Source organism: Nesoenas mayeri, assembly GCF_963082525.1.
Source record: "Nesoenas mayeri genome assembly, chromosome: 3".
In the NCBI taxonomy this organism is placed as follows: domain Eukaryota; kingdom Metazoa; phylum Chordata; class Aves; order Columbiformes; family Columbidae; genus Nesoenas; species Nesoenas mayeri.
This window is the reverse complement of record NC_137544.1, coordinates 34,892,378-34,918,524: the sequence shown is the minus strand read 5'-3', so window position 1 is coordinate 34,918,524 and position 26,147 is coordinate 34,892,378. Positions and strand designations below refer to the sequence as shown.

At 35.4% G+C, this 26,147-nt stretch overlaps 1 protein-coding gene across 1 annotated transcript; it reads right to left on the bottom strand.

The window, feature by feature from the left end:
* Positions 1-1,038: 1,038 nt before the first annotated feature.
* On the bottom strand, positions 1,039-24,928 carry TTK (TTK protein kinase; the record flags this gene model as incomplete). Its single annotated transcript, XM_080342736.1, has 21 exons — positions 1,039-1,128; positions 2,326-2,423; positions 2,675-2,765; positions 3,495-3,671; positions 5,435-5,515; positions 5,832-5,956; positions 6,120-6,271; positions 6,362-6,519; positions 8,341-8,433; positions 9,554-9,680; positions 11,065-11,201; positions 11,309-11,490; positions 13,619-13,742; positions 14,445-14,544; positions 15,569-15,666; positions 15,749-15,824; positions 15,929-16,040; positions 16,904-17,047; positions 19,753-19,859; positions 24,272-24,497; positions 24,784-24,928. The coding sequence occupies 21 exons, from the start codon at positions 24,926-24,928 to the stop codon at positions 1,039-1,041; spliced, it is 2,643 nt and encodes an 880-aa protein (XP_080198862.1).
* Positions 24,929-26,147: the final 1,219 nt, after the last annotated feature.

The following is a 26,147-nucleotide window of genomic DNA, read 5'->3' as shown; positions in this document are numbered from 1 at the left end:
GAAGTTGGGATCTTTATATGCAGGGCTGTTATTAATGAAAGGCAGAAGAGACTAATTCAAAATTCTTGATCAAGATAGAGCACTGACAAGCTCCAGCATGGCAGCTGTCAGAAAACTGAAGCCAAGGTTGGGTTTTGTTTGTTTGGTTTGGTTGTTTTTTTTTAAATTTTTTTCCAATTTAAAACTATTAGATGTTATTTTAATGTCTTTCAATGACTTAGTACACTTAAAATTCATACACCTGCACCAGAAATGTAACTCAGTTAAAACAAAACCTGATCAGTCCACTAATAATCATGTAAGAAACAGTCCCACTACATTCAGTGCATTTTCAAGAGTGCTTAGTATTAATGCTTTTAAAAATCCAAATTAGTGATTTCTGACCATCATGAATCTTGGTGTGTTTTCTATTTTGAAAAAAGCATATTGGATTTATAGTAGCATCTTTAATAGAACAAATGTCATTTTAATCATATAACTCTTCAGAACAGTACTGATGCTTCCACCATGTCACTTAACCACAGGAATAGCCCAAAATCCAAGTGACTTTTACATGCATCTACCAGTATTGTAGCTGATGACTAAGGAATTAAGCACTCTTATAAGTTATGATTAAACTGGACACAAGAGGCATTTATTGGCAAGGCACGGAACAGTATAAAACTCTGTGTTCACATCACAGGAGATATTTCAAGAGATATTTGCATGTTTTCTGTGTACACCAGTTTGCATTTTATGAACTTTTTTGTTTTAGCTTCAGGGGATAAGAGCTTGAAGATTCTCACACGTTTTTGTACTCCAAACACAAAAATCACCACATAGCAGTTCTCTTTGTTCAACCCAAGTGGCACGCAAAGAGAGAAACAGCTTACAGTGAAAAGCATCCAATTAAATTATTTTTAATGATCTGCAAGCATTATCAGAAGACAAAGAACATGTAAATGTGAACTTTATGCTGAGTGTCCTTTTAAAAGCCAGCAGCACAAAATATTTTTTGAACAGACCAAACATCTCTGTTGCATCCTGAACAGCAGCACATCATTTCATTGTCCATGTTTTTTGACTCCCAGGTTTTGCAAATGCTGATACATCAAGACTTTTACCACTGTTGCACTGTTCATATAAAGTCTGAAAGTTAATAAAAACATAGATATTCAGGTGAACACAGCTGTATCACATATAGATTCAAACCACATCTTTATAACAAACATTACCACTTGAAATAAGTCATCACATACTGAAATACTACAAACTCCATACTAAAATTTCCTTCTCAGAGATCAGAAAATATACATTTATGAAAGCACAGTTGTACCAGTTGTAATGCAATGTAGTGCCTAAGAGAAAACACATACACTGACCTCGCAGCATAAGCAAAGGTATAGAGCTTCACAAGTTGGTAGAGAAGATGTAAACAGAGATTTTAAAATCAAGTTTACTTCATTAATTGTCTCTGATGTGAAATATCAGCATGGAAGGAGAGAGATATTTGCATACTCTGGGTAAGCAAGCTTTATATGAGATAAAAACAGCAGCCACAAACACAGACACATCACAATATTGTTAAAAGGATAATTGCTCATTCACCCCATATTTAAAAAAAAAAAAAAGGTATGACTAACAGTGTAAGTTTAAGCAAACTTCTTTAGATTTACTTTCTGCAAACTCAATTTGCTTTCCTCCTCATGAAAGCAGATTTGCATTCCACCTAACCTTTATATTTGAACACCATCACCTCTTTTGAAAGAAAGGTGGAAAGAACTGAGTTGGTGAAGAGTTATCACACTTTCCTTTCAAGGCAGTAAACCAAGAGGCTGAAATCATAATACCTCAACATACAGGGACTAATTTACAAATAGCAATAGTTAGCAGCTTCCAGGAAGTAAGATCAGTTGCAGTCCAGTAGCTTGCACACTTGACAGATCGATTTACATCATTTGTCCATAAATACTGTTCTTAAACTAGAAGACCTACCACAGCCTTGGGGCATCTTAAAAGCAAAGCAGCACAGCAAGGCCTGTTTTAGAGGGGAGATTCCAGGGCAGTGGAGAGTTTGGAAATAAAACAATACAGATATACTGGAAGGTAGAAAGGAAAGAAAAAGCTAAAACCAAGATTATGATTATCCTTTCAACTGTTCCCATTCAGAGGGATGTGCAGAGATTCTGCATGCTTGCAAACAAAAGCACTACAAGGTATAATATTTTTCCAGCCATAGTTAAAGTTCTGATACACGTATCCTTTCAGTTTTCACTACCAAACATTCTTATCTCTGTTTGCATGAGCATGCACTACCATATAAAACAGAAAAGAAAATCTACTTACCCTAGCAGCTCTAGAAATAGAGTTGGGAGAATTCAAGCCAACAAGCTGGCCAAGGATACGTTTCATTTCCTCTGTTGTTCCTTTTGCATTTGGAACACCTGCAGTTAATTTAGAATTATGCTAAAGTTGTATACTACTATGTATAAATTGCCAGTGCAGCTTAAGAGGTATACAAGAAGTCAGTGAACAGTTTAGGAATTAAAATACTGAAGTCAATTCTGAAACATGCATGGGCACCAAACAAATTATTTTTATGCCAGCAAGTGGAAAGTATGTATGAGAGTAAAGCATTTTGTCATCTTAAACAGAAGTACTATTAAATAAAAATGTATTTTAAAAAGAAGTATACCTGTTTGACAATGACTTTGAATTTGAACATATGGATGTATCAGCAACTCTGAAACAGATATCCGTTGTTTAGGATTTCTTACTAAACAGTGCTGCAAATGGAAATAAAAAGAAGAGGAAGAATGCTTTGACTATAAAGCAATAATTTTCTGAAGTATTAAAAGTGATGGTATGTAAAGAACTTATAATGTATGTCAGGACTTCTTACTGCCAAACTACATACTCAGACTCAACTCAAAATACAATAACAGATTAACTTAATTGCCTTCATTAGCAATTATCTTCAGAGTAAAGTTGTTGCTTGAGTAAAAACAAGATACAAATGTTGGAAGACGTGAAGATCAGAACCTACAATATCCTTTTATTCTGAATGACACAAAGATTTGAAAGTGAAGGGGATAAGTGTTTCTGCATTTCAGCTCATTAATTGCTGAGGAACATGAGGGCAAGTAAAAGCACAGGCCAAGTTTCAAACCCAGACAAATATCCCAGGTGAGCAAAGGGACAGTGAGTACAAAAGCTACTGTACCTACTTTGCGGTGCTCAGCCAGAGGAGTTAAGCCAGACTGCTTTAACTGTTTACATGTTTATTTGCTACTGAGCTGAAAATAGACTTTTACTATGGAAACTATATGAAGCAGCTCTATCTTCATTAAGTCTTGTTTTGAAATAAAGCATGTTCCTACAACTAGCAGTGAGCATTTATTTGAAAAAAAAAAAAAAATTAAAAATCAAGCACAACTCATCCAGTTTAAGAAAATATGCTTTAAATAAAGAAGTTGCTATTATTTGCATCAAAATTAATCTTAAGGGAGAATTACCTTCAGCACATCTTGAAGATCCTTCTCAGCAATATCTGGAAATTCTATTTCATAACTAGGATCAACAATAGCATGGAGTTTATTAATTGGATTTGTTATATGCTGAAATGGAGTCCTTCCATATGTCATACAGTACAAAATGCATCCCAATGACCACACATCACTTTTGGGACTTATCTAATATAAAACCAAAAAAAGATAAGATTACTCCTCACTTAAGGAACTGTCCCTTCAGTCCATTTATCATACAATTCTACAGTCAGTTCACTTAATGTGTCTATTTTCCATTGAGTAACGGATTTTAGTAACTATTACACATAATCACCAAGACAGCATGCCATTATCTACTAAAACAGTGATGTGGTTTCACTCAGTAATATTCTATAAGAAAGCTATTTTTATTGATGATCTTTGAAGATCAACTTACTTCAACTAAAAATAAAATTAAAGTTAGTCCTTAAGTTGAACAGGAGGATTCTAATTTCAGGTTTATGAGTACAAGCAAATAAAAGCACACTAAATTAATCCAATTCAAAAACCAGTGAGACATCACAGCTATGTCCCCAAAGTGGGAAGCCATAGTTTAGTTCCTCTGGGTTCAAAGGATTCAGATCAAGATTTCAGCCACCACACCTGGGCTGTTCCTTACAGGAATAGTTTCCACTTCTCCTGTTGAAGGTGAAGCACTCGAAGAAATCCATCTATAAAACATTCTATTCTGTTTTTAGAAAGACTGTGTTTCACTAGACAGCAATACTTCCATACAACTGTCAAAAAGTCACAATCTTTGAACGTCTATATGCATGTAAATATAAATATGGATTTTTTTTAAACCTTTCCACAAAACTATTCGCCTCTTAACTGAGATTTGACTGCCATGTGAAATTGCTTTCCTTCAGCATTTTCCTCATCATTCACATTCCATTGCCTCAGTGAAGTTAGAGTTCTGCAACACACAGTACTCTGTAGCCCGGAAAAATTAATGGGGTGCACAGAACGCATAAATGTGTTCTGTAAAATACTAGACTCCCTATATCATCTTTAAAAATAACATATTAGGTATCACTCATTTCTTGCAAAACCTGCCATTCACGTAAAATAATTAAAAATATGACACTGACACAAGCATCATTGTATTTTGCTGCTTAAGCAAACACACTAACAACGGTTTATATCAGAAAGCAAATATTCTTGCTTTCAGAAAAAGATTTATTTATGAGTTATTTATGCAGAATGCTAAAATGTAGCTGTGTAGCAGCCAGCAGTACCCTAAGAGCTCCCTCAGGTTTTGGGAGAAGGAACCTAAAACAAAAGCACAAACTGCACACTAGGCAACCAAGAAGAGACTGAAGAATGATTCGCTCCATGGAAGACCCTCCCAGAAAAAAAATCCCGAAGGCTCTGCCCTGGAACTATTTCTGTGCAAAAAAAAGACTTGTCAGAGATGCATACCACAGTGGACCCTTAAGATGCTCAAAAGACTTTTATATCATTAGTCATCAGTACAGTCTCTCATATCTGAAATGCTTCATGCATTTCACTGTACTCTACATTGCTGTTCAATGCCATTCACACTGTAAATACTGGAAGACTGGTTTATATTGTCCATAAAAATGTATTTTAAAATATTTTTACATTTATCACTTTAGATACTATTATTATTAACAGCTCCTCCAAAGCTTAAGGCTTTGTGTTTTGCTTTCAATTTTACTTATTAATTCAGCACGCACTTTTTTTCTAAACACTACCTGCAAAATGCTTTTATGTAGTTGAGAGGAATAAACTTAACCTTCAATCACTGCCCATCATCACTGTGGCACAATGGATTTCCTTCTGCTCTAGTTTCAGTGGGAGATTTTAAGAAAACCAAGTTTTACAATATATGACTCGATTACTTTCTTCTTAACATTAAGGGAACAGGAGAAAAAAAGATTTGTTACCTTAGATCGAGACTTCCCATTTTCTCCATAGGAAGACATATCTTTTATTGCTTCAGGTGGCATGTAATTCATTGTGCCAACCTAGCGATAAAAACGTAAAAATATTCTTTTAAACGAAACATGTACTTAATTTAACTCACTTGATAAAAAGTTAAATTTTTGCCTCAAAACACTGAAAAGCATCTTGAAAATTTGTTTCTGTTAAGGCTGAGGGTCGTTTTTATTTTGTTCGATAAAAACATCAAAAATTCATACATATGAATATTTATATATACATTTAAAACCACTCAGCATAAAATCTCAGTATTCATTGAAGTTAATACTTTCACCAACATCAGGAGGAAGTACTATAGCACTTTCTAGAAAGCATACATCAATTTTTACAGAAATATTTTACCTGAGAATCTTTAATGATGCTTGTCACATCTGGCTGCATTTGGTTTGCAATGCCAAAGTCAATTAGTTTCAACATTCCATCAACTATCAGAAAGTTTGCTGGTTTCAGATCACTGTGAATAATGCCTGTAAAATAGAGGTTAAAGTCAATCCAAGTTACTAGGTATGAGGTTTTTTTATTGCTCAATTGCCATAGTCCTTGCACAGATAGAAGGTACAGATAAGCATTATCCAGCCAAGATCAATTTTTTCTTTGCACATTTCTTAAAAGTGTTTTATTTAAGAATACCATATTCATGGATTGTGTGAACGGCTTCCAGCATGTTTTTCCAATAGCTCTTTCGTTCCAAAGGATCAATGTTTTTTTTCTTTTTAAGCCAGCTGTTGAGATCAATATTTCCACACTCCATTACCATGTAGATATGATGATCAGTAATTTCACTAAAAATAAATAAATATACTTAGGTTAAAATTTAAGGCAACTTCTTTTTATATAAAGATAATGTTTTAAAAGAATTAGTGTTTACTCACTAGCCATAAAGGCGGATGATCTTATCACTATGTTGCTGCAGTTTACTCAAATGAGCAATTTCATTCTTATAGCTCTCAACAGTATGTTGATCAGCTTCCTCTAGATTCACATATTTGACTGCATACAGCTGCTTCTTTTCATCCAGTACTTGAAACACCTGCAAAACAGTATCAGTTAACTTCATTCAATCCTAATTCTGATTTGCTATGGTCCATCTCACCACAGCTAGAATTTAAAAAGTTTACTTTTTCTAAATGAACAACCAACACTAAATTTAAGTCAGCATGAAGAAAAATTAAGAAAGGAGCCACAAGTTACAACCCTCTGTCATAAACCATCTTGGTACCACATTATATTTCACTAGAGGTATTTGACCACAAGTCTGGAGTGTTCCTAAGGTAAAGAATGCAAAAAAAACCTCCCACAGAGAAAAGTGTTTGACCTGCCACTGCACATCCATTTCATCACACTAAGATGATTTGGAGGTTAGACCACACGGCCCATGAGAAGAGGCTGAGGACACTGGGCCTCCAGCCTTAGGATAAAAAGGCTATGGGGAATCTTATTGCTGTCTTCAGCTATTTAAAGGGAAGGCATGAAAAAGAGCCCTCTGGAACCATCCAAGTAGGAGAGGCAGCAAGCATAGCAAAAAAATGAAAATTACAAGTAGGTATCTGGAAACTTTTTTCATCATTATGTAGTCGAACAGGGGAACAGGCTGTCCAGAGAGGCTGTGAAGTCTGCATCCTTGGTGATAACCAAAACTCAACTGCAAGAAACTATGAGCAACCTGCTCTCCTTTGGTTTTGCTTTAAGCAGACCATTAGACCAAGTGACATGCAGAGGTCCCCTTCTATCCTGCCTCATTCTACAGCTGGACACTGCCAGCACAGGAGGCTTTTCTTTTGGGAGGTCCTCACTGATGGAAGCTGGTCAATGAGTCTCTGACTAGTAACATGGTTTTCACAGACAAGCACACAGGTGAAATAGAGGTGTGGGAGATAGAAGAATGCAGACAGAAACCTAATTCACACAAAACTGCTTCTGTTGATTTTGTTATAATTCTTTATCTTCTGAACAAGAAAATTTCTGTTTCTCAAGCTCCTATGACCCAAATTTTCTTTGTAAAAGCAGCTTACCATTTCAGTCATATTGACACTTCACTTCTCACATAAGGTAAAAAAGACTTCTGTAATAAGGGATGGCCTGTCCACTTCAGGAACTTTGAATCAATCTTACAAACCACACATTTCCCACCTATGTAATCACACTGCCCCAAACAATAGCCTCTCAAATTAAGATGTACAGTAATACTGCAGCATACCTCTTATAACAGAAGAGCTGATTTTATCAGTAGTTTTACTACTCATTCCACCCTAGAAATTGTATCTTCAAGAGCATACATAATCTACCTTCAGGCCTTCATACAGAAACCAAAAGGAAGTGGGCTCCCACCATTGTTTACTGATTTAAATGAGATTTTTAGATGCTCACGAGAGTTAGATGATCACTTTTTCCTATTTTTGTAACTTCTGTTCAGTGTTCTGACTATATCTATCAGAATTTCTGTTCACTGTTTATTCTTTACTACGAGACCTCTCCTTTATCTACCCACTGTTTTTACTTTATTTCTCCACTAATATGAAGAGTACTGTGCTTAAAATCCTGTAATAATTGAAGCATCATTTTCATAATAAGACATTAATTCAGTTATTATTGCTGGCTATCTGCAGACTCATAAAACAGCATTATACCAAATAAAATCCGTGCACTATATTTATTCTGCATCCATGACAGAAAGTCTGAGCACAGCATTAAAATGACAAGTTTCTAGATTTTTCTAGGTCACTCAACACTTTGTACACATTAGTACTAGGCAATCCTTACTAGATTACTTCAACATGCATATTTACAATGTGACTCCTACTGTGTAAATGAGTAACACACCTTTTACACAATGGTAAAAAGAGCATCTTACCTTACTTGAGCCTCCACTTCCTATTTGCTTTAATATTGTATAAACTCTTCCTTTGATGGAAACACATTCATGTGAAGATATAGAGGCTGGAACCTGCGTACATACAGAAAAAGCTAAGTAAATAACTATTAGTATAACATGCAGTGGAAAAAGGTAGTTCTACTTCTTAAGTTAATATGCTCTGTCTTGGTCTTTCTGAACAAGTGTGGTAAAGCTATAGCTTAAGTATGTTTGTCTTGAAAGCTAAAGATCTCCATAGCAAAAGTATTTGTATAGTGATCATCACCTGGTATACAACATCACTGGACTCCTATAAAAGATACCAATGCTCTTCACATTGAAAATCAAGAACAGGATCTTCTTTAATAAGGCTTCTCAGATTCTTAGAGACACTTCCCTCTTTACAGACAAAGTTGGAAACGAGCCTAAGACACTTCCAGTCACAGCATACAACCAACGTAGAGCTGTACTCAAATCACCTACTATTTTATTTGAAGCTAACTACTGGCTAAGAAACTTCAGTGCTTTGAAGCTAAAACAGCCTGTATTGCTTTAGAACAGCTGTAGAATAGCCACCAAGTTTTAATATTAATCTTCTTTAATAATATTCATCCTAATTAATAATATTAATCTTCCACTAGGAAGCTTAAACATATCCCCCAATTCTATCTACAATTGAGAATGTTCCTACCTTAGTGTGCAACCCATCTAAGGTAACCCACTTTTACACAATTTTGAGTCACTACAAATGCACCAAAATTTGTGAAATTTAACAAAATGGAGAAGGAATGTAATTCTTCATTCTTTTACATCTCTCAGACTCTTACGGTTTCAAACACACTGCTTCTCTCTCTGCGTACTCCACTATAGTGGGTAGTACCACTATAAAAGCACAGAAGAACAAAAATAGTGACTCTAGTCCTTGCCTTTGTCATGAAGTAGAATCTAAAAAGGCTTTGATTTCAGACAAAGGCTTCAGGATTTTGACACAACTGAACTGATTTTTCAAGAGCTGACTTATTTTACCTAAATTCAGACATACATATGAAGAAATAGTTATTTTGAGAATAAGCAATACAGACTGCTTTCCATTACTCATCCAGAAAGATGAAGAGCAAAACACATGTAGACATACATGCATATATTTAACCTAAAGTAGTCTCCAACAAAGATTCATATTGGAAAGTGGCAGAAGACAGCCTAAAATTGTTACCTGCAAGCCACCTTGATTTTGAAATGGAGTTGCTGGAGTATGTGGTAGGATATATGGGAGCTGGCTGTAGGGAGTAGAAATTTGACATCCTGGTAGAAAGTTGTTCTTTACAAGTGGTGTTCTGAAACTAAAGTTATGAACAATATCAGCACTTCGATGTTTGTTTTTTTCTTTTACTATTATTCTAACAAAGCTGAAATCTTCAGTGCTTTAAAATTAAACCCTATTGACTACCAAAAGCCCAAACCTCTGCTACATTCAATAGTTAGCATTAAGATCACTTCAACTTCTTGACTTAGAAGTTCTTGAGAAGTACACTTAAACTACAACATACTTAAGACCTATTTCTTAAAACAGTATCTAATCAAATGCCCGTCTTCAGATATGACACTCCCCACAACTGGAAAAATGAAAGGACCATATAACAAGAGCAGCTGACTGTAAGACAGCAAGATAGCCTGAGCCATAGTTGGTTTTCTTCATCTTACTGTTCTTTATTCAAAACCTTTTTAGATTAAGGGAGATTTTTTTTTTTTTTGTAAGTGAGCATAATTTGACAAACAACTTCAAGGCAATAAGAGTGTTTTTGAGAGGTTTCACTATGTTGTATATGAGTGGAAAGACCAAGTATTTCAGAAAAAAAAATAAAGAACTGGAAAAGAATTTATATACCTAGGACTTCTTTGGTAGAAAATAAAATAGGTTTGAAAAAATAGTCAAAACCAGTAAAAGGCACAGTTCTCACTGAACACAAAAGCACTCAACAATTCTACATATTTACTGTGTGCTGTACATATGGTGTGTAATCATCAAAATTCAATAGAAGCAAGAACAGAATCTGTTCAAGGACCATTTTTGTCAAGTTCCATCATGAGAATGTACTTCAATCACTACATATATTCTAAATTCTACAGCTACAGAGACAGAGGTTCTACCAACAGGAACAGTGATTACTCATCATACAGCCTTGACCTGTACAATTCACCATAGACTTAGAAAAATAATAAGTAATCATATAATTAGAAAGATTTATCAACATACAGGGGTTTATGCCTAATTTAAGACAGGAAATACTAGCATTTATTTATCCAAACTTCAGTGCTCAATTCTGCAACCCTCTACATTTCTTACACTTTTTTTTAAAAAAAAAAGCCCCACAGACTCTTCCATCATGCGAACCAGACAGATACACAGTTATCAATCTATCAACCTGTCAGTCACAAAAAACAAGCCATTTGAATGGAAGTATCATGTAGCAAAGATGAGAGAAAGAGGTAAATGCTGTAACAGAGACTTCTTGATTTGATGGACTACTTCCAACTGCTGAAAAGCTGACAGGGAAGGCAAAGTTCCCTAAATGCAAGCTGAATCTTCAAGTCAGGCACTTGAAGCACTCAGAAATCTTGTTTCCCCTCTGAACATAAAAGTTTAAGAAATCCTGTTAAAAACTGCTGAAGGCTTGCAGAGACTAACTACCATTCATGAGTATGTAGCTCAAATAAGTAGCTTACCAGTCCATATAATCATTATACGCAGTGCTTGGTGTTCCACAAACTTGCAATGGATCATTTTTCTTAGAAACAGCATCTGGTGGTGATAATCCTTTTGAAACAGAATGACCAGATTGTTCAAGGCTCGACTGTCTTCCCTATAGGAGCAAAGCAAAGTATTATTCCACACAAGGAGCACAACAAAGAACACAGTTTTTTCAGTGTGCTACAGCTAGAACACCAATACATATTCCTGTTACTTTACCTCTCTATAACAGCTTTTTTGTGCCACTTCTTGAATTGGCCATTTTTTTCTTGCATTAACACAGTTTGGTTTAATCTGTTCCAACTGCTTTCTATAGCTTTCACCAGAACTATATTGTTGCTGTTCACTTTCCAGACTCCTGGGCTCTAGTATCTCCAGCTCCTCATGCTGAGGTCTATTTTCTGGAATAAAAGCAAACAAAACCACAAACCTAAACACACACAAGTTATTATAAAGACATATTTAGTACTTGAAACACTTTCTGGCAGCTTTATTCCACACTTTCTAGAACAATTTTACCTCATTTTCTATATTAGAATAAGTAAACACAGTTGACTTACTAGAATCAGACACTAAAAGGCATGAATGTAATCTTTGGGATTCATATTCAGTTCAGCGTATAACAGAGCAAGTTTCTTCAAAATTTTAGGATACTACTTTAACAGTAACAGAGATACAACTGTTTCCTTCACCAACACACAGAACAAAATTATATTCATCATCTGTACTACAACATCCTGGGACACTGAGCAGGTTTATAAAGCATTTCAATAAGCTTATTGCAATACTTCATGTTAGAAGTCTGTCTATGACAACAGGCAACCTGCAGTCCAGTGTAATGACTGAAGCCAGAGGCAAAAAGGGACATGGGACGCACCATCGCACAGTTCCTTTTGCAGAGATAATAGGACATTGAATCAGTGAAGATTGTGGGGCAGGCTGCAAATAGCACAGCCTAAGAGTGTTCCTTCATGTGTTCATTCAGTTTTCTTTTCAAATGACCAGGAAGTGGTACCCCACGCTAAACAAGAGTGTAATTCAGCTACCAAAGGACTGAGTTACTATAACCAGCATCTCATCTGGAAGGATGAATGAAGCACAAATAGGGAAAGCGTGACATGAAACCAAAACTGTTCCTAATGCAAGTCAATGGCAAGGATTTCTCTGGGGAGGACAATGAAGTTGAAAAAATAATCACTATTTTCCAAAATTAAATATTCTTCTTTCTTAAAATAGGTATGTGTGTATTTAATCCTAAATTCAACTCTTGCAATATTATTAGATATTTTCACCTGATTTCTTGAGCAGGATCATAAAAAAGAAAGCCATCTAAGGAACTAGATTTCTGATGAAACACAAAAGTGGCAAGTAACAGTAAAAGATTAGCATATGTATTCCATTTTCCATCATGTTGGTGCTAAATCGTTAGTAATATCCTCGTGAATTTTACCACACCTGAAATACTTGCTGTAAATCTGAGTTGTCTATAACATTTCCCAGGAAGACCACAATATAAGGTGGTCTCAATGCCAGCCCTATTTCTATATCATGAGGTGACTGTAGGTTATTTCTGGAATACAACAAAAATGTTCCTAAAATAAGTTTAAAATAATTCCCAAAAAAGTATGTCAAAAATGCAATGAGAATCTCAGCCATTCAAATAATAACAAAACTTTGATTTCTTTGCAAAATACAATTTCTAAAAATTAGAAGCATCGTCATGTGCCATCTTTACTGATGATCAAGGAGTACAAGGAACAACACAGTTAAAGCTAAAGCACCATGTTGTTTAAAACAAGAGCATTTACAGTAATTGAAAGTGTAACAGTGCATTTGACTGACACTGAAATGTAATAAGCCTCTAAAGAATAGACATGTATTCAGTACAAGAGTCATTGACATGAACAAAAGATCCCTGTAGTACAAGTTTATAAACTGGGTTACACTGTGTATATGGAAAGAACAGCGGTGTAACTCAGAAAGAACAGAGCTGTAACTCAGAACCACACCAATAATAAAAAAAAAAAAAGGAGAGCTGTGAATATAAAAGATTATGAACAACCTCTTACTGGCATATGAAGAAACTGTCAGTACAGGTAGAAACATGTTAAAGGGCACTTGGACTCTGTTCTTTCCATATACGCAGTGTAACCCAGTTTATAAACTTGTACTGCGGGGATCTTTTGTTCATGTCAATGACTCTTGTACTGAATACAAGGTACTTGTAAACTGTAACTGTAGCATAAAAGTAACTTACTTTGCTCAGAGAATAAGATGAATGCGTCTGCTATGGTAAAACTCAGGTGAAGTAACACTACATTACAAGTTATAAATTTATATAACTTTAGACATTTCTTAACATTTGAAGTAAATGTGCATGGGACAGTGAAGCTGACCAAAGGCAACAGGTACTTAAAAGAAGACATCAAGAAAAAGACAAAAGCCTAACCAAAGCATAAATAAATAATTCACATATGCAAACTATCATAATATAATAATAATAATAATAATATAATCACATGTAGTTACCTTCTCTTTTCATTGCAAGACTCGTATCCATTTTGGTTTGAAGAGTTATAGTTGAATTGGTAGCCATTTCTAAACTGTTCTCATCCGACATGTGCGACTGTGAATAATTTTTTTCTTGTAAGGACTAAAAAAACAAAAGGCTTCTTAAAAAGGCTTGAAGAAGATCCCAAGTATAGTGTCTGAAATACATTTCTTTATGATAATTAAAGACTGACACATCACAAAGCAAACATGCTTCAGAAAACAATGGCGGGTACACAGAACATTGTCACTGATACTACTTCAAAAATCCATTGACACTCTGAATTTCCACCATACAGAGACCTAAATGCTTTCTATTTTTTAATTTTCTTTCGGGGGACAAGGACACAGGACATGAAAGGCATAGCTTGAAATTAATCTCTATCAAAAACTATCATTTACAGCTCCATAGAGCACTTAATCAAGTGAAGTAAATTAAACAAACTTCATTGAATAGGGTACTTCCCATGATAAAACTCATGACTACAGCTGAAAGAGCTCCTGTAGTCAAGATAAAACCTGATTATCTCCTCTTCATAAATCCTGTTACAGATTTTTAATACACCTCCATTTCTCCCATCAGATATGTTGTTCAGAGAAAGCTTTCTTAATGCCTGATTATGCATAACAATTTTCAAATTTAGAAGCCACAATTAATGTTTCTAGTTACAACTGATTACTTAACATACAGGAATATTCTACCTTATTTCTTTCTTGAACTGGAAAAAAAGCATTATTTTCCTTTCTAATACCACAGGACAGTCAAGTAGAGTTCCTTACATCTATTTGAAAAAGTTCAAGTTACCTGTAGGTCTCCTGAGTCATATGAATCACTCCCACTAGATTTTGATTCTGAGGGTGGACAAGGTGCGACGAAGGCTCTGCATTTGGAGCCAGATATTTGCCTATTGACATAACATTGTTAATTACATCACATGCCAACACAATGTAATAATTGGCTTTTGTGAACCAGATTAAAAAAAAGGCAGTTATGTGAAGACTTGACTACAAGTTTCAAATAAACAGAATAGCAGGTCCACTCTGACAGCCAAGTGAGAAACACCACCAAAAAATTTGTAACAATGCCACCATCATCCTATGAAATGACAGATGACTTAACTGGTTGTCTCCCACAGAAAACACCAGTAAGCTACGACTCGGATCCTAAACCATAATGGTGTGTTCCAAATTAAATTCTGAAATACTTACAGAACAATACTATCATGTGAAATAGCTCTCTCACTACTTGCACAGATTCAAAATACCGGATTTCAGCTAACTTCTGAGAGGCTAAGTATGAAGTTTTTACTTTCCGGTAACATATTTCTCCCCAAATGTATCACTTCTACATTAATTTATATCACACAGCAATAAGACAGGAAGAAAACATAACAGACTTGATTTGCCATGAGGAGGAAGATTTTTCTCCCATTTATTTTCAAGCTATGCTCTGGTCAGGTAACATGTAGTAAAGTGCTGGTTTAGTTGGCAGATTCTTCCATTGCTGAACAGTTATTCACAACGAGCATAACTAGTTCAATATAATCATGATCATATGGACTATGTTACAAATGAAGATTTAAAAAAAATTCTTCTGGAAGTTACAAGACTATGTCTAATTTTAGGAACTGGGATACATAAACGTAAAGTTATTTTGAACAACGTTTATTTTTGCCTTAGTCTCCATTTGGTTTGAGCTTACTAATTAGCCAGAACAAGAAAATGATCTTTACATGCTCTCATACAAAGAACCTGAGTAGTAAGATAAGAAGTGGGCTATTGCAACACCTAGTGCAGTTATAATGATTATTTGTCAATCTTTAGATTAATCTTAACATTCTTAATTGATATTTTCACTATCCAACAAAAGCATTCGGTTGAAAAAGAGTTATAAAATCTTTTGTGCTGCAGTAAACCAAATAACCATACCTCCTCATTACACTAGCTGTAAGTGGAACACTTGTTGTCTTCACATCATCATCAGCATCAGCTACTAGTTTAACAGGAACCCTCCCAAAGGGGCAGGCCTAAGAGCAAATTGAAAGTTATCAGATGTGTAAAGCAGTATGAAAAGTTTAAGGTTTTGAAGTAAAATATTACATGTTCTACCTGGTTAGACTTGTTTAGTGGTCTTAATGGATTGTGGCAATTAAGTAGAGCATTGAAGTCCTCTGATTTCTCTTCCCTGAAAGCAAGAAAAAAAAAACCAAAACACAGAAAAACCCACACAACATTGTAGTGTAGTTTAAATGATGTTTTAAGAAATAAAACAAATAATCAAGCCATTACCCAAGCAAAAGTCTGGTAACAGTAGAAGGATTTTCACCAGAATCATTCTTTTTTATTATGCTTCTGCGACTTCCAGCTATGCTCTGAAGTACAGACTCTTGTGCACTTGATACTGTAGGGAAATTAGAATTAATTAGGTAATACTGTAGACTGCAGTTATTTATAAAGAAACAAGTGTTCTTTGATTTAACAAGACACAGTCAAACTTCAAATAATATTCCTGAAGACATATCTGTAAGGAAATGAAATCAGATCTATTGCATTAATTCTGTCCTTATACAAAGCAAAATATGGTAGTGTTAAGACATGGCTCTTGCAATAGTTAGTTGCATGCATTTCAGTATTCAAGTCAAACCATGTTTTTCACTTCAAAGAAATTTATCTTTCGAAAACTTCAAGGTACCTTTTTCCTTATTGAAGTTATACCCTGCAACCAGTACCAGTTATATTTTGATATAGTCAAGCACTTAAATTTTATACTGATAAATATATGGGGTTTGCCCATTTGTAAATTAGACATAAAGTTGAAATGGATTCCTTTTCCTAGATTTGACTTCACTGAAATATGCTGGTAAAGTACTGGCAGCTAAGTGTCACAAAAAAACACACCTCAAAGCAAGCTATCCATATAGCTTACTCTGTACATTCCAGTTCTCATTCTTCTCTACCACCAGTAGCTCACTCTTCAACTTTCAGCTAAAAGTATCTACTACAGAGCACAAATACACAATGAGTCAGAGGAATGACCTTTGCAGAATTAGAATCTACCCTCCTGTAGGTCCTGCAAACACAAGTCACCACATCAAAGGCAGAACCAAGTATTGAAGGAATAAAATGGAGAATATAGACAAATATGACTGCTTATTAGACATTAGCAGATTGAGTCTGTATATAGAAAGGACAAACATTGCAGAATGATTTTTTTTAATTAAGCATTACAAAAACCCAATCAACAATTTAAAAATTTGCAGTTACCTGCAAAGTTCTCCTTTTCCTCATCTGAAAGCAACTGCTTTTTTTGTGAATGAAAGTTTTGTAGAGCAGTTTCCAACATTCCTAGTGGAAGAGCAGAGCACTCAACAGCTTTCTGAAGAAGCTGTTTACACTTCTTCGTATTTCCTAAGTAGTACAGAACACAGAAGTAGAAATCAAGGAAATAGAAAGTTATGTTGAGGCAACATGTTGTGGTTTTTTTTTAAAGACATGATCACACTCATGCTGTCTTATATTCACTTTTCCTTGTTCTGTGAAGCCATTGTTCATTAGGCACTTCCACCTCCCCTTACATATCCATGCTCAGGATATTGACTGAACTAGTCACAAGTGAATCACATCAGTCAATTTTACATATGAAGTTGAACACCAGGTCACAAAGTATGCTTTATTAAGTCATAGAACTGCATTCTCATCATTTGTTTAGTGCTCTGGGAACTGTACGGAAATACAACACAAACTAAATTTTTCTCTTTTTTTTTTCTGTAGTATCAGCAAGGAAAGAAGAGCTTTAAGGACTTCCATTTAGATCTGAACAGATACAAACTTTATTATATATTCATTATGAAACATCTTTAAGGCACTCAATAGAAATCAAAGGTCAAAAGCAGCTGTTAAACTAAAGATTACTCCAGAAAGCACTACACTTAAGAAAAGATGAGTGAAAAGGAAATATTTTGTTTTGTTACAGTTTTACATGTTATTAAATGCCAAAAACAGAGGTTAAAGAGAACTGGGGGAGAAAGGGCATGTTTAACAAAAAAAATGTTGAAAGCAATCAGTTTACACATAAGCACGTACACATCCAGCTGTTAAACAAAAAAACAGAGTCAAATAAAGAAAAAAAAAGTCTGCTGCAACCAAAAGCTTTTCCTTAATTTATAGCATATCATGGCAAAATGACACGTTTTGTTACATCTGTTAATGCCCCTCAAGGCCCAGATGCCTTTTTCCTCAGTTCCAAAACAGGAAAATGTTTTATTTTTTTTTAATTTTATTTTATAGGTGCCACATACACCATTATATAGTATAAGAAGTACTTTATTATATATGTATTTCAGAGCTCTATGATGTTTTCAGCACTCATAACTCCACCAGTATATGAAGTTAGACATCAATGTCACCTGCAGTTCAGACTGGGGGGAATGGGGTGTATATATTAGGAACTAACACTTACGTGACACATTTTGAGAATATTATATGGGTGATGTTGGACACCGAAGCCAGGAAGGACCAAAAGATTTGCTACAATTTAATCTAAATCTATTTTCTGCATCTTTGTTATGCTTTGTTCTTTAATCATGTAATCAGATATTTTTCTCCCAAATCCTTAACAGTGGATAGGATTAGACTTTTTAAGAATCCTTATCCAGCATTCTACCTTTGGCTCTATTTACTAACTACACAATGCTTCAACAAGACTTGCTACTCAAAATGAAAGCAATTCCTTCTAGTATTGCTTGCCTCATTGGGTAAGAACACAACACCAAAACACCTATAAAAAATGAACTGCTCCATCTCCCTTAACAGATGAGGAACCAAGGCATAAAAGTAAAGCCAGATCTACCTGTGAGTTTCAATCAGTCCACTTCATCACATACAAAAGCCTGTATGACAGAATCATAGAATTGTTTAGGTTGGAAAAGACCCTTAAGATCAAGTCCAACTGTTAACCTAACACTGCTGTGTCCGCCACTAACCCATGTCCCTAAGCACCACATCTACACAAACACCTCCTGGGATGGTGACTCCACCACTTTCCTGGGCAGACTGTTCCAATGCCTGACAACCCTTTCCATGAAGAATTTTTTCCTAATATCCAATCTAAACCTCCCCTGGTGCAACTTGACGCCATTTCCTCTTATCCTATCACTTGCTGCTTGGGAGAAGAGACCAGCACCCTCAGTGCTACAACCTCCTTTCAGGTAGTTACAGACAGCAATAAGGTCTCCCCTCAGCCTCCTTTTCTCCAGGCTAAATTAATTCAGAAAGTTTGCTTTCAGTGCAACTATCCCTATCAGAGACAGAGTTCAGACATCTCTTAAAAACAGGGACCAGATTTTTTTAAAAGACATTAACACTCTCATCAGAATGGCTTATCTAAAACACCTCAGTTGGTAACATATGACAAAAATTACCATTCTGTTTCGAATAATGACAAAACTCCTTCCCCCTCACCACAGCTGACTGAAACATGGCATCGGTGATACTGTCAAAGAAGTTAGCCCATGGTCATTATGAAGCAACAGAAAATACCATCCATCTCCACATGAATACTCAATACGGTGGAACAGGAAACAAAAGAATCAATGAAAATGCAATTGCTAGCTACTTAAGAACCTGAGCAGCAAGGGGGAAAACTTAATTGGACCAAATTGCCCATTTACAGTGTATTTTGGTTTAATGAAAAAACACACAAAGAATCTACAGTTGCTTTTCAGAAGGAGATAGAATTTCTCCCACAAGCAAGCTGAAAATATCTAAAGGGAAATTACCACCCAAATTTGAGCATCATTTTTCAACATACCAAGAGCCTTATCTGACACCAAGTTCTAAGCTTAAAAAAAAAAAATCACTGCCAATTTTCATCTTGTTTGAAAGTTATTTTGAAAAAAGAAAAAAACTATTAACTGTACACATATTCTTATTTTAAAAAGGAACATGCTCTTGATAAATTTCAATCAAAAAAGAAACAGCAAACCCAGATTTTTCTTTTTCTGATTGAAAACCTACCAAGTTTCCTTGCAAATTATGAAGAAGTTTAAAAACAGAAGTTTAAAACAACAAAATCTAGAATAACATAGACAGCAACACCAAGTTTTTCTACGCACCTTGTGAGAGCTCGAACTGTGCAAAAGCCACATGCACAAAAGCAAATTTCTTGCAGTTCAGTCTGGCCAGATGAAATTGGTCCCGTGCCTCCTCTGGATCTTGAAGACTGTAAAAACAGTATAACAATAGTTGTACAAGGCGAAAAGCCTGACTAACAAGGATCAAGTTCCATGTGCTTCAGACAATTCTTGAAAAGCAATCCACCAGCAAAGTTTTCCCTCTGCCTTAGAACCATTAATGAAGCACAAATAAGCAGAGAATCTTAAAAAGGTAATTATTGAAAGATATCAAGCTGGCACTTTCCAAGAACCAGAATGTGTTCAAATCTGAAGAAGACGACTGAGGACTCATTCTTCGTCCCTGCTCATATTATTCTTCGAAATACATACATATTTTCCCCTCAGAACACCCAAATAACACCTTCCAGGCTACATGCTAACACCATCCAGAGAAAAATATCCATTCTTATAGCTGTAACCACTCCTATACTAAGGTGGTTGCAAGGCAAAGGGACAGGGAAATTGCTTTAGAAACTCCAAGTGTGGAAAAATGTATCATATTAATCGAGTCAGAAGAAATATTGTATACACTGTTAGTTATATATATTAGTAGCAATATGGTCACAATGTTTCCAATCCATTATATTAAAGCACTATTGAACTCTAAAATTTTGCTAGAGGTTATGAGCTCTTTTATTGAAGAACTTTTGCAACTGCACTCAAATTGTCAAGATTCCCTTAGTAGAGATGTAGGTCACTGAACGAAGTTGTTTCTGCTGGTACATCTATAAAACCATAACTATAGAAAACTAAAACACAACAAGAACATTTACCCAACAGCTACCTCTATCAAGAGTATTATGGGAAAAATCAACTCCTTACAAGATGTACGAAATTCTGTTTTCCCCATACTCCTAGCCAACACAGCCTTATCAATTAAATTTTGTAGCACAAGGTGGATTTAAGTCATTTTTCTGCAGACACACAGATAGCAGCAATAGCAAACATAGTATACTTCAAAAACGTACTGATTATGCCACAAAGTCTAAATAAAATAGTTCATATTTAATAGTTCCTTTACTTTGACTAAATTTTAATCCTAGTTTTACATTCAGCCACACAGGTTGCCAAATTAGGTGACCCAGATTCTTGCACACAGTACACCAAAATTTAAATATTCTGGAGAATCTAACAGCTTAAGTAAACACCTGTTAAGTTAGAAAAAGACACAAAATCTATATTACTATGAAATAATAAATTAACATTATGTTTCAATGAACTCCCTCCCCTTTTCTAGCATTAAAAAAGAAAAAAAGAGTTCATAGAATAGTTTGGGTTGGAAGAGACCTTTAAAGGTCATTTAGTGCAACCCCCCCCAAATTCTTTTAATGCTTTTATTAGCACAATCTACAACCAAGAAATAAGGAATTTCTTGCAAAATTACATCCTTATTCAATAGGTAAGCAGAAGTAATACTTAGAAGCAGGAATGATAAAACTTTTACAACAATGGCTTAAAAAAATAAGTACAGAAAAACACAACACAGAAAACTAATGAGAATATAGTAGAATTCTGTGGAATTAAGAATGAAAAAAGTCTCTATCATTGCTTAGGCATGCTACTGAACTCCAGTAAGTTTAATAAACTCATCTCTGGCCATCTAAAGCAATAGGACAGGCACAGAATAACCCATCTGCAGGCAGAGTCAGACTAACACAAATTAAGCAGTAACAGGCACTTTTACAAAGAGTGTTACAATTTAGGTTCCCACAAAAAGCGGCAACAACTTGGACAGCAATATGCAGAACAAGATCCACTGCTCACTACAGGCATCAAGTGCCGCACACTTGGTGGCACTGTGCTACAGCCAGAAGTGTTACATGAAAGCAGGCCTGGCATGGTTTATGTGCCATACAGATAATCATGGGTGCAGCTGGTTGTTCACCTTTGCCCATTTCACAGCACGTTCAAGGGATCTTCAAACACTCTCAGCATCATTGATAAGTCAAAAGGTTTTGGTATAGTCAGGCTGCAGCTAGAGAAGATATCAGGAAAAGTCAGGACCAATGCCAAGACTGGAATAACCCAGCTTTGACCAGAAGAAAACTGTTGGTGCCAAGAGTCGCTATAATCAGTTTGCTGTTGTCACTGCTTCTCAAGTTTGTGATGCTCTGGCTTACTTCTGTTAGATGGAACGTTTGGGAGAACAAGCAGAACTCTACTGAAGAGCACCTTTCTCCTCCCACCAAAGGCAATATCAGAGCACCTACGCATCCAAGCACTACTTTACTTGCAAAAGCTGAAAAAAATAAATCAGAAACACTCAAGGAAGTTATGAGATGACAGGATTTATTTACCAGAAGCAAAAAAATGAGCAGAGACAAGACAGATAGTACTAAACAAAATGACAGCCAGGAACAGAGAAGGCAAGTATGAAACACCAGGGAAATATCAAGCACCAAGAAAATCCAAATAACCACTCACTGATTAACATTCACGTCCAAAAACTATAGACAAGCAACACTGTTGTTGGTTTTTTACATCTGGTAAGTCAAAGCAATTTCATGTTCTGGTGTGATTACATCTATAGTTTATAAATGTATTATAGTTTCATATAAATAATTGACTTTGTATTATACACCACTCTGAAAGGGAAAGCATTAGCTTAAATGATTAAGAACTGGCTAATCTCTTGAGGGTAATTTTCAAATGGGGGACTGCCATTTAGGGAGATACTTATAGTAAAGTTCCATTGGGATTGATGCTGTGTCAGATTTTGTACATTTCTAAAAACTAAATTTAAAAAATAATTTTCATTAACAAGTCAGGATACATATGACTGATGATATTTGCCAGTTAAAAATTTGAAGTAGAAAAAAACCAAGATCTGAACTACCTGGTGAGCTAGGTATATTCTACAGTAATGCTGACTACCAGGAACAGAAGACATTCCAGGTACAGAGAGTACATTTTAATAGTGAAACAAGATAAACTACTCTCCCAAGAAGGCTATAGCAGTGAAGCAACTCAAGACATTTCAGAGGGACACCTCAACTAAAACCATTAAAAATATTCTTGCATTCTAGCATTAACAGACTACTGACAGTGCCCTAGATTTTGCTCTCTGTAACACAATACACAGAATACTGAACACAGTTCTAGTATTCACCTTTAAAACTGTGTTCTAAAGATCAAGTGGAAAGATATCCAAGAGTTTTAAAGTTATTTGGAAGGTAGGAAATAATATTTCAGAACTTCAATTCCTACTGTATACAAAGAGATAGATAATAGCATCTAATCATGATTTTGGAAAAGAAATTCCAGAAAGGATGAGCTGGAATCCTGCGTTACACAATTGCTGTTCTGAAGAAAAGCAACTAAGCTTTGAACAGAGCCAACAGATGCCATCTCCCAGTGTCTTTAAAGACAGGAGATCTTTCTGGAAGATATGCTTTACTCCACTTTCACAAAAATACCTTACCTCTTCAAGATACTAAAGATTCACAGCAGGTCATTATTCACTCCTGCATGTTTCTCCACATTAAACAGATGGCTTCCATTGTGTGGTTTTTAGTAAACACTGATGCAGCAAAATCCATGCAAATGACAGTACAGACAAAGAAGCAGACCATATCATACTGTAAGACCAAGCCACCTGCCAAAATCCAAATGGGAGGACATACAAGAAACAGAAAAAGACTAGCTATATTCACTGAAGATCACCTGCTCAACTAACCGTTAAGGATTGCTGCAGTGTTAAATTGCAGCTCTTCATCAAAATATTTGCTGTCACAGCATTTCAAGTGACAAAAGAACTACTTACGAAAAATCAAATTATAACCCTCTCCCAAATTATGTCTGGAAACATCTGGACAAGCACACTGGTAAAATTTGGATTGAGTAAACCAATAAATGACCACAAAACTAATTTTATAAGTATGAAAGTCTAGAATGATGTTCTGAGACATCCTTCCTACCATAAGGCAGCTATTTAATGTAGCTGGTATGCATCTTTCCTGCTAAGGAAGAAAGCAGACTAGACAAGGATAGACCACCATGGTTTGATTAGATGTCTACCTCACAGCCAAATCAGTTACAGAACTCCACAGGAAGCTAACCCTAATTTACAACACACAGTTTAATACACAGATTATAGTTACCCAAAGTTGTAACAGATTTCACCTATGCAGCTTCTTCTGAGCTGAAGTAAAAAAAAAAAGTGTCTCATGCTATTTCCCCATGTGCCTTACATACAGAACACAGAAAAAAAGCATGTTAACATCTCTAAATGAAATAACTCTGAACAGTCATGTTGTTTAGCATATACAACAAATTGCAAGTACTGTGCAGACAACAGATGACTAGCCAAAGCTGCTCGGAGTTTCAAGGAACCAATATGAAAACATCCCCACTCAAAATGATAATTTGTTGCAGAAACTACTAATGAAAAATTTTATCATCATTCAAATTCATAATTCTGAATGAGTTCTTATCCTTAAAATTGAAAATGTATACTTACGCTTTCAATTCAGCAAATCTCACAAGGATGCGAGCATAGCTCTCATTTTGACTATGCTTTTCTGCAGGCAATGCAGTCACCGCCTGACTGTAACGACCAATGAGTCTGTTCAGTAGACCAACATCCGTCTGAGGAATACCCTTTTTCTCTAGCCTAAGTAAAAAACACAGCCAATCTTCTGGATTATTTGTTGTCATCATTATTTGATTAACAGTTCCAGAGTTATCTGACAGAAAAATAAGAAGGGAGATCCATTAAAACTGCAGCAAACTTGAACAGAAGAAAGCACTTTTCATAAGCTTTCATGTAAAAAGACTGGTGATTTGGATTGATTTTATGTTTTGTTTTTACACCAGATTAGAACAATGCAGTTAACTAAAGATACAAGGAAATGCAAAACGTATTTTGTGATCACTAGTACTGAAGAAATCCTTTCAGCTAATGGTTCTTTCACTCTCAGTCTAGGTTAAGATCAGTTGCATAAGTGACAAGAGATGAACAAAACCACATACCTGTTGTATCAGCTGAAAATTTAGTACAGTTAAGTTCATCTGTGATATTGTCTTCATTTCTGTATTTGTTTTTCAAGTCTCTAACTTTATTCATGATTGAAGCAATCTGTGGCAATGCTCTTTCACTTAGGTCCTCTTCCTCCATCTGCAAACACAAGGTTAAAAACCAGTGAAGGTACTCAAGAACCCTCTTATTGCACACCTTAATTGCAATTACCATGGGAAACCCTCTCATGTATATTTTGCAGTTTGAGATTCAACCACATTATGTAACAAATATTTTATGAAGCCTTTGTCAGTGTAGTTATGCAAGTAAACTTCTTGGCAGAAGCCAGCTTAGATGAACAGGAATAGGCGCTTAAGATACTTCTCCCTCTTGCCAAACACTCCTAACACTTCTCTTGAATAAACAGCAATGGAACAAGCATTTGTCAGACTTCAGGGTGACCTGCCTCAGGGACAAATCCCAGCAGAAAAATACGTGAGAGGGCAAGAACTTTTATCTCTTTTGCTTAATGCTTTTCCTGCTCTCTCAACTGCATCACCATATGGACAAGAGAAAGGAAAGGCAAGGAGAGACTTTCATTTGATGACACCTGTAAGGCTGGGTTAGACTATGTTAGATGTGTCACCTCACATGCACACCTCCTCTAAACGTAAACGTTTTTCAGAGGGAAAGAAAGCTTCATACTATACACTGGAAGTTTTAACAATATAATTTTTTCCATCACTGGTGTAACTTATAGTGGAAATAGTAAGTTTCAAGACATAACAGATACTTACAACTCATCTTTTAGCATTATCTCCTCTCTGTAATACGCATGGTATTTTTAATTTAACATAATATACTTATAGTTGGACAGTGAGATATGCTCTGAAAAATATCAATTTATTATTTATACCTTAATTTTAACATTATTCTTCCCTAAAGCAGCACTGAAGTATTATGCACTTATTTATACTACTGAGATTCTAAATCAAACATTTTGAAATAGTTTCTTGTCCTGGTTCTCATTAAGATTTGCTGTTGCAAAATTTTACTGCCTAGATGTCTTTCTGAAAGGATTCATTAGAAGAGATTACACAAATAAAGACAAACCACTGAATACAGGTTAACCAGTAAGTAATGTGTAACAAATTACCATATTACAATCAGCTTTCGCTAACCAGAAACCATAAACCAGAAAAACTTTTGTGCTTACAGAACCTGCTTATACAGCAGAAGTAGGCATATTTAATATTCTTCTGCTGTATTACAAATGCCCCACCAAGAATATTAAGTCTGCTCTTGTCTATACAGAAGCATTATTTAGTAGGTTCAAAACACATGAGTGGGTTGTTGTTGTTTTTTTTTCTCCTCTAAA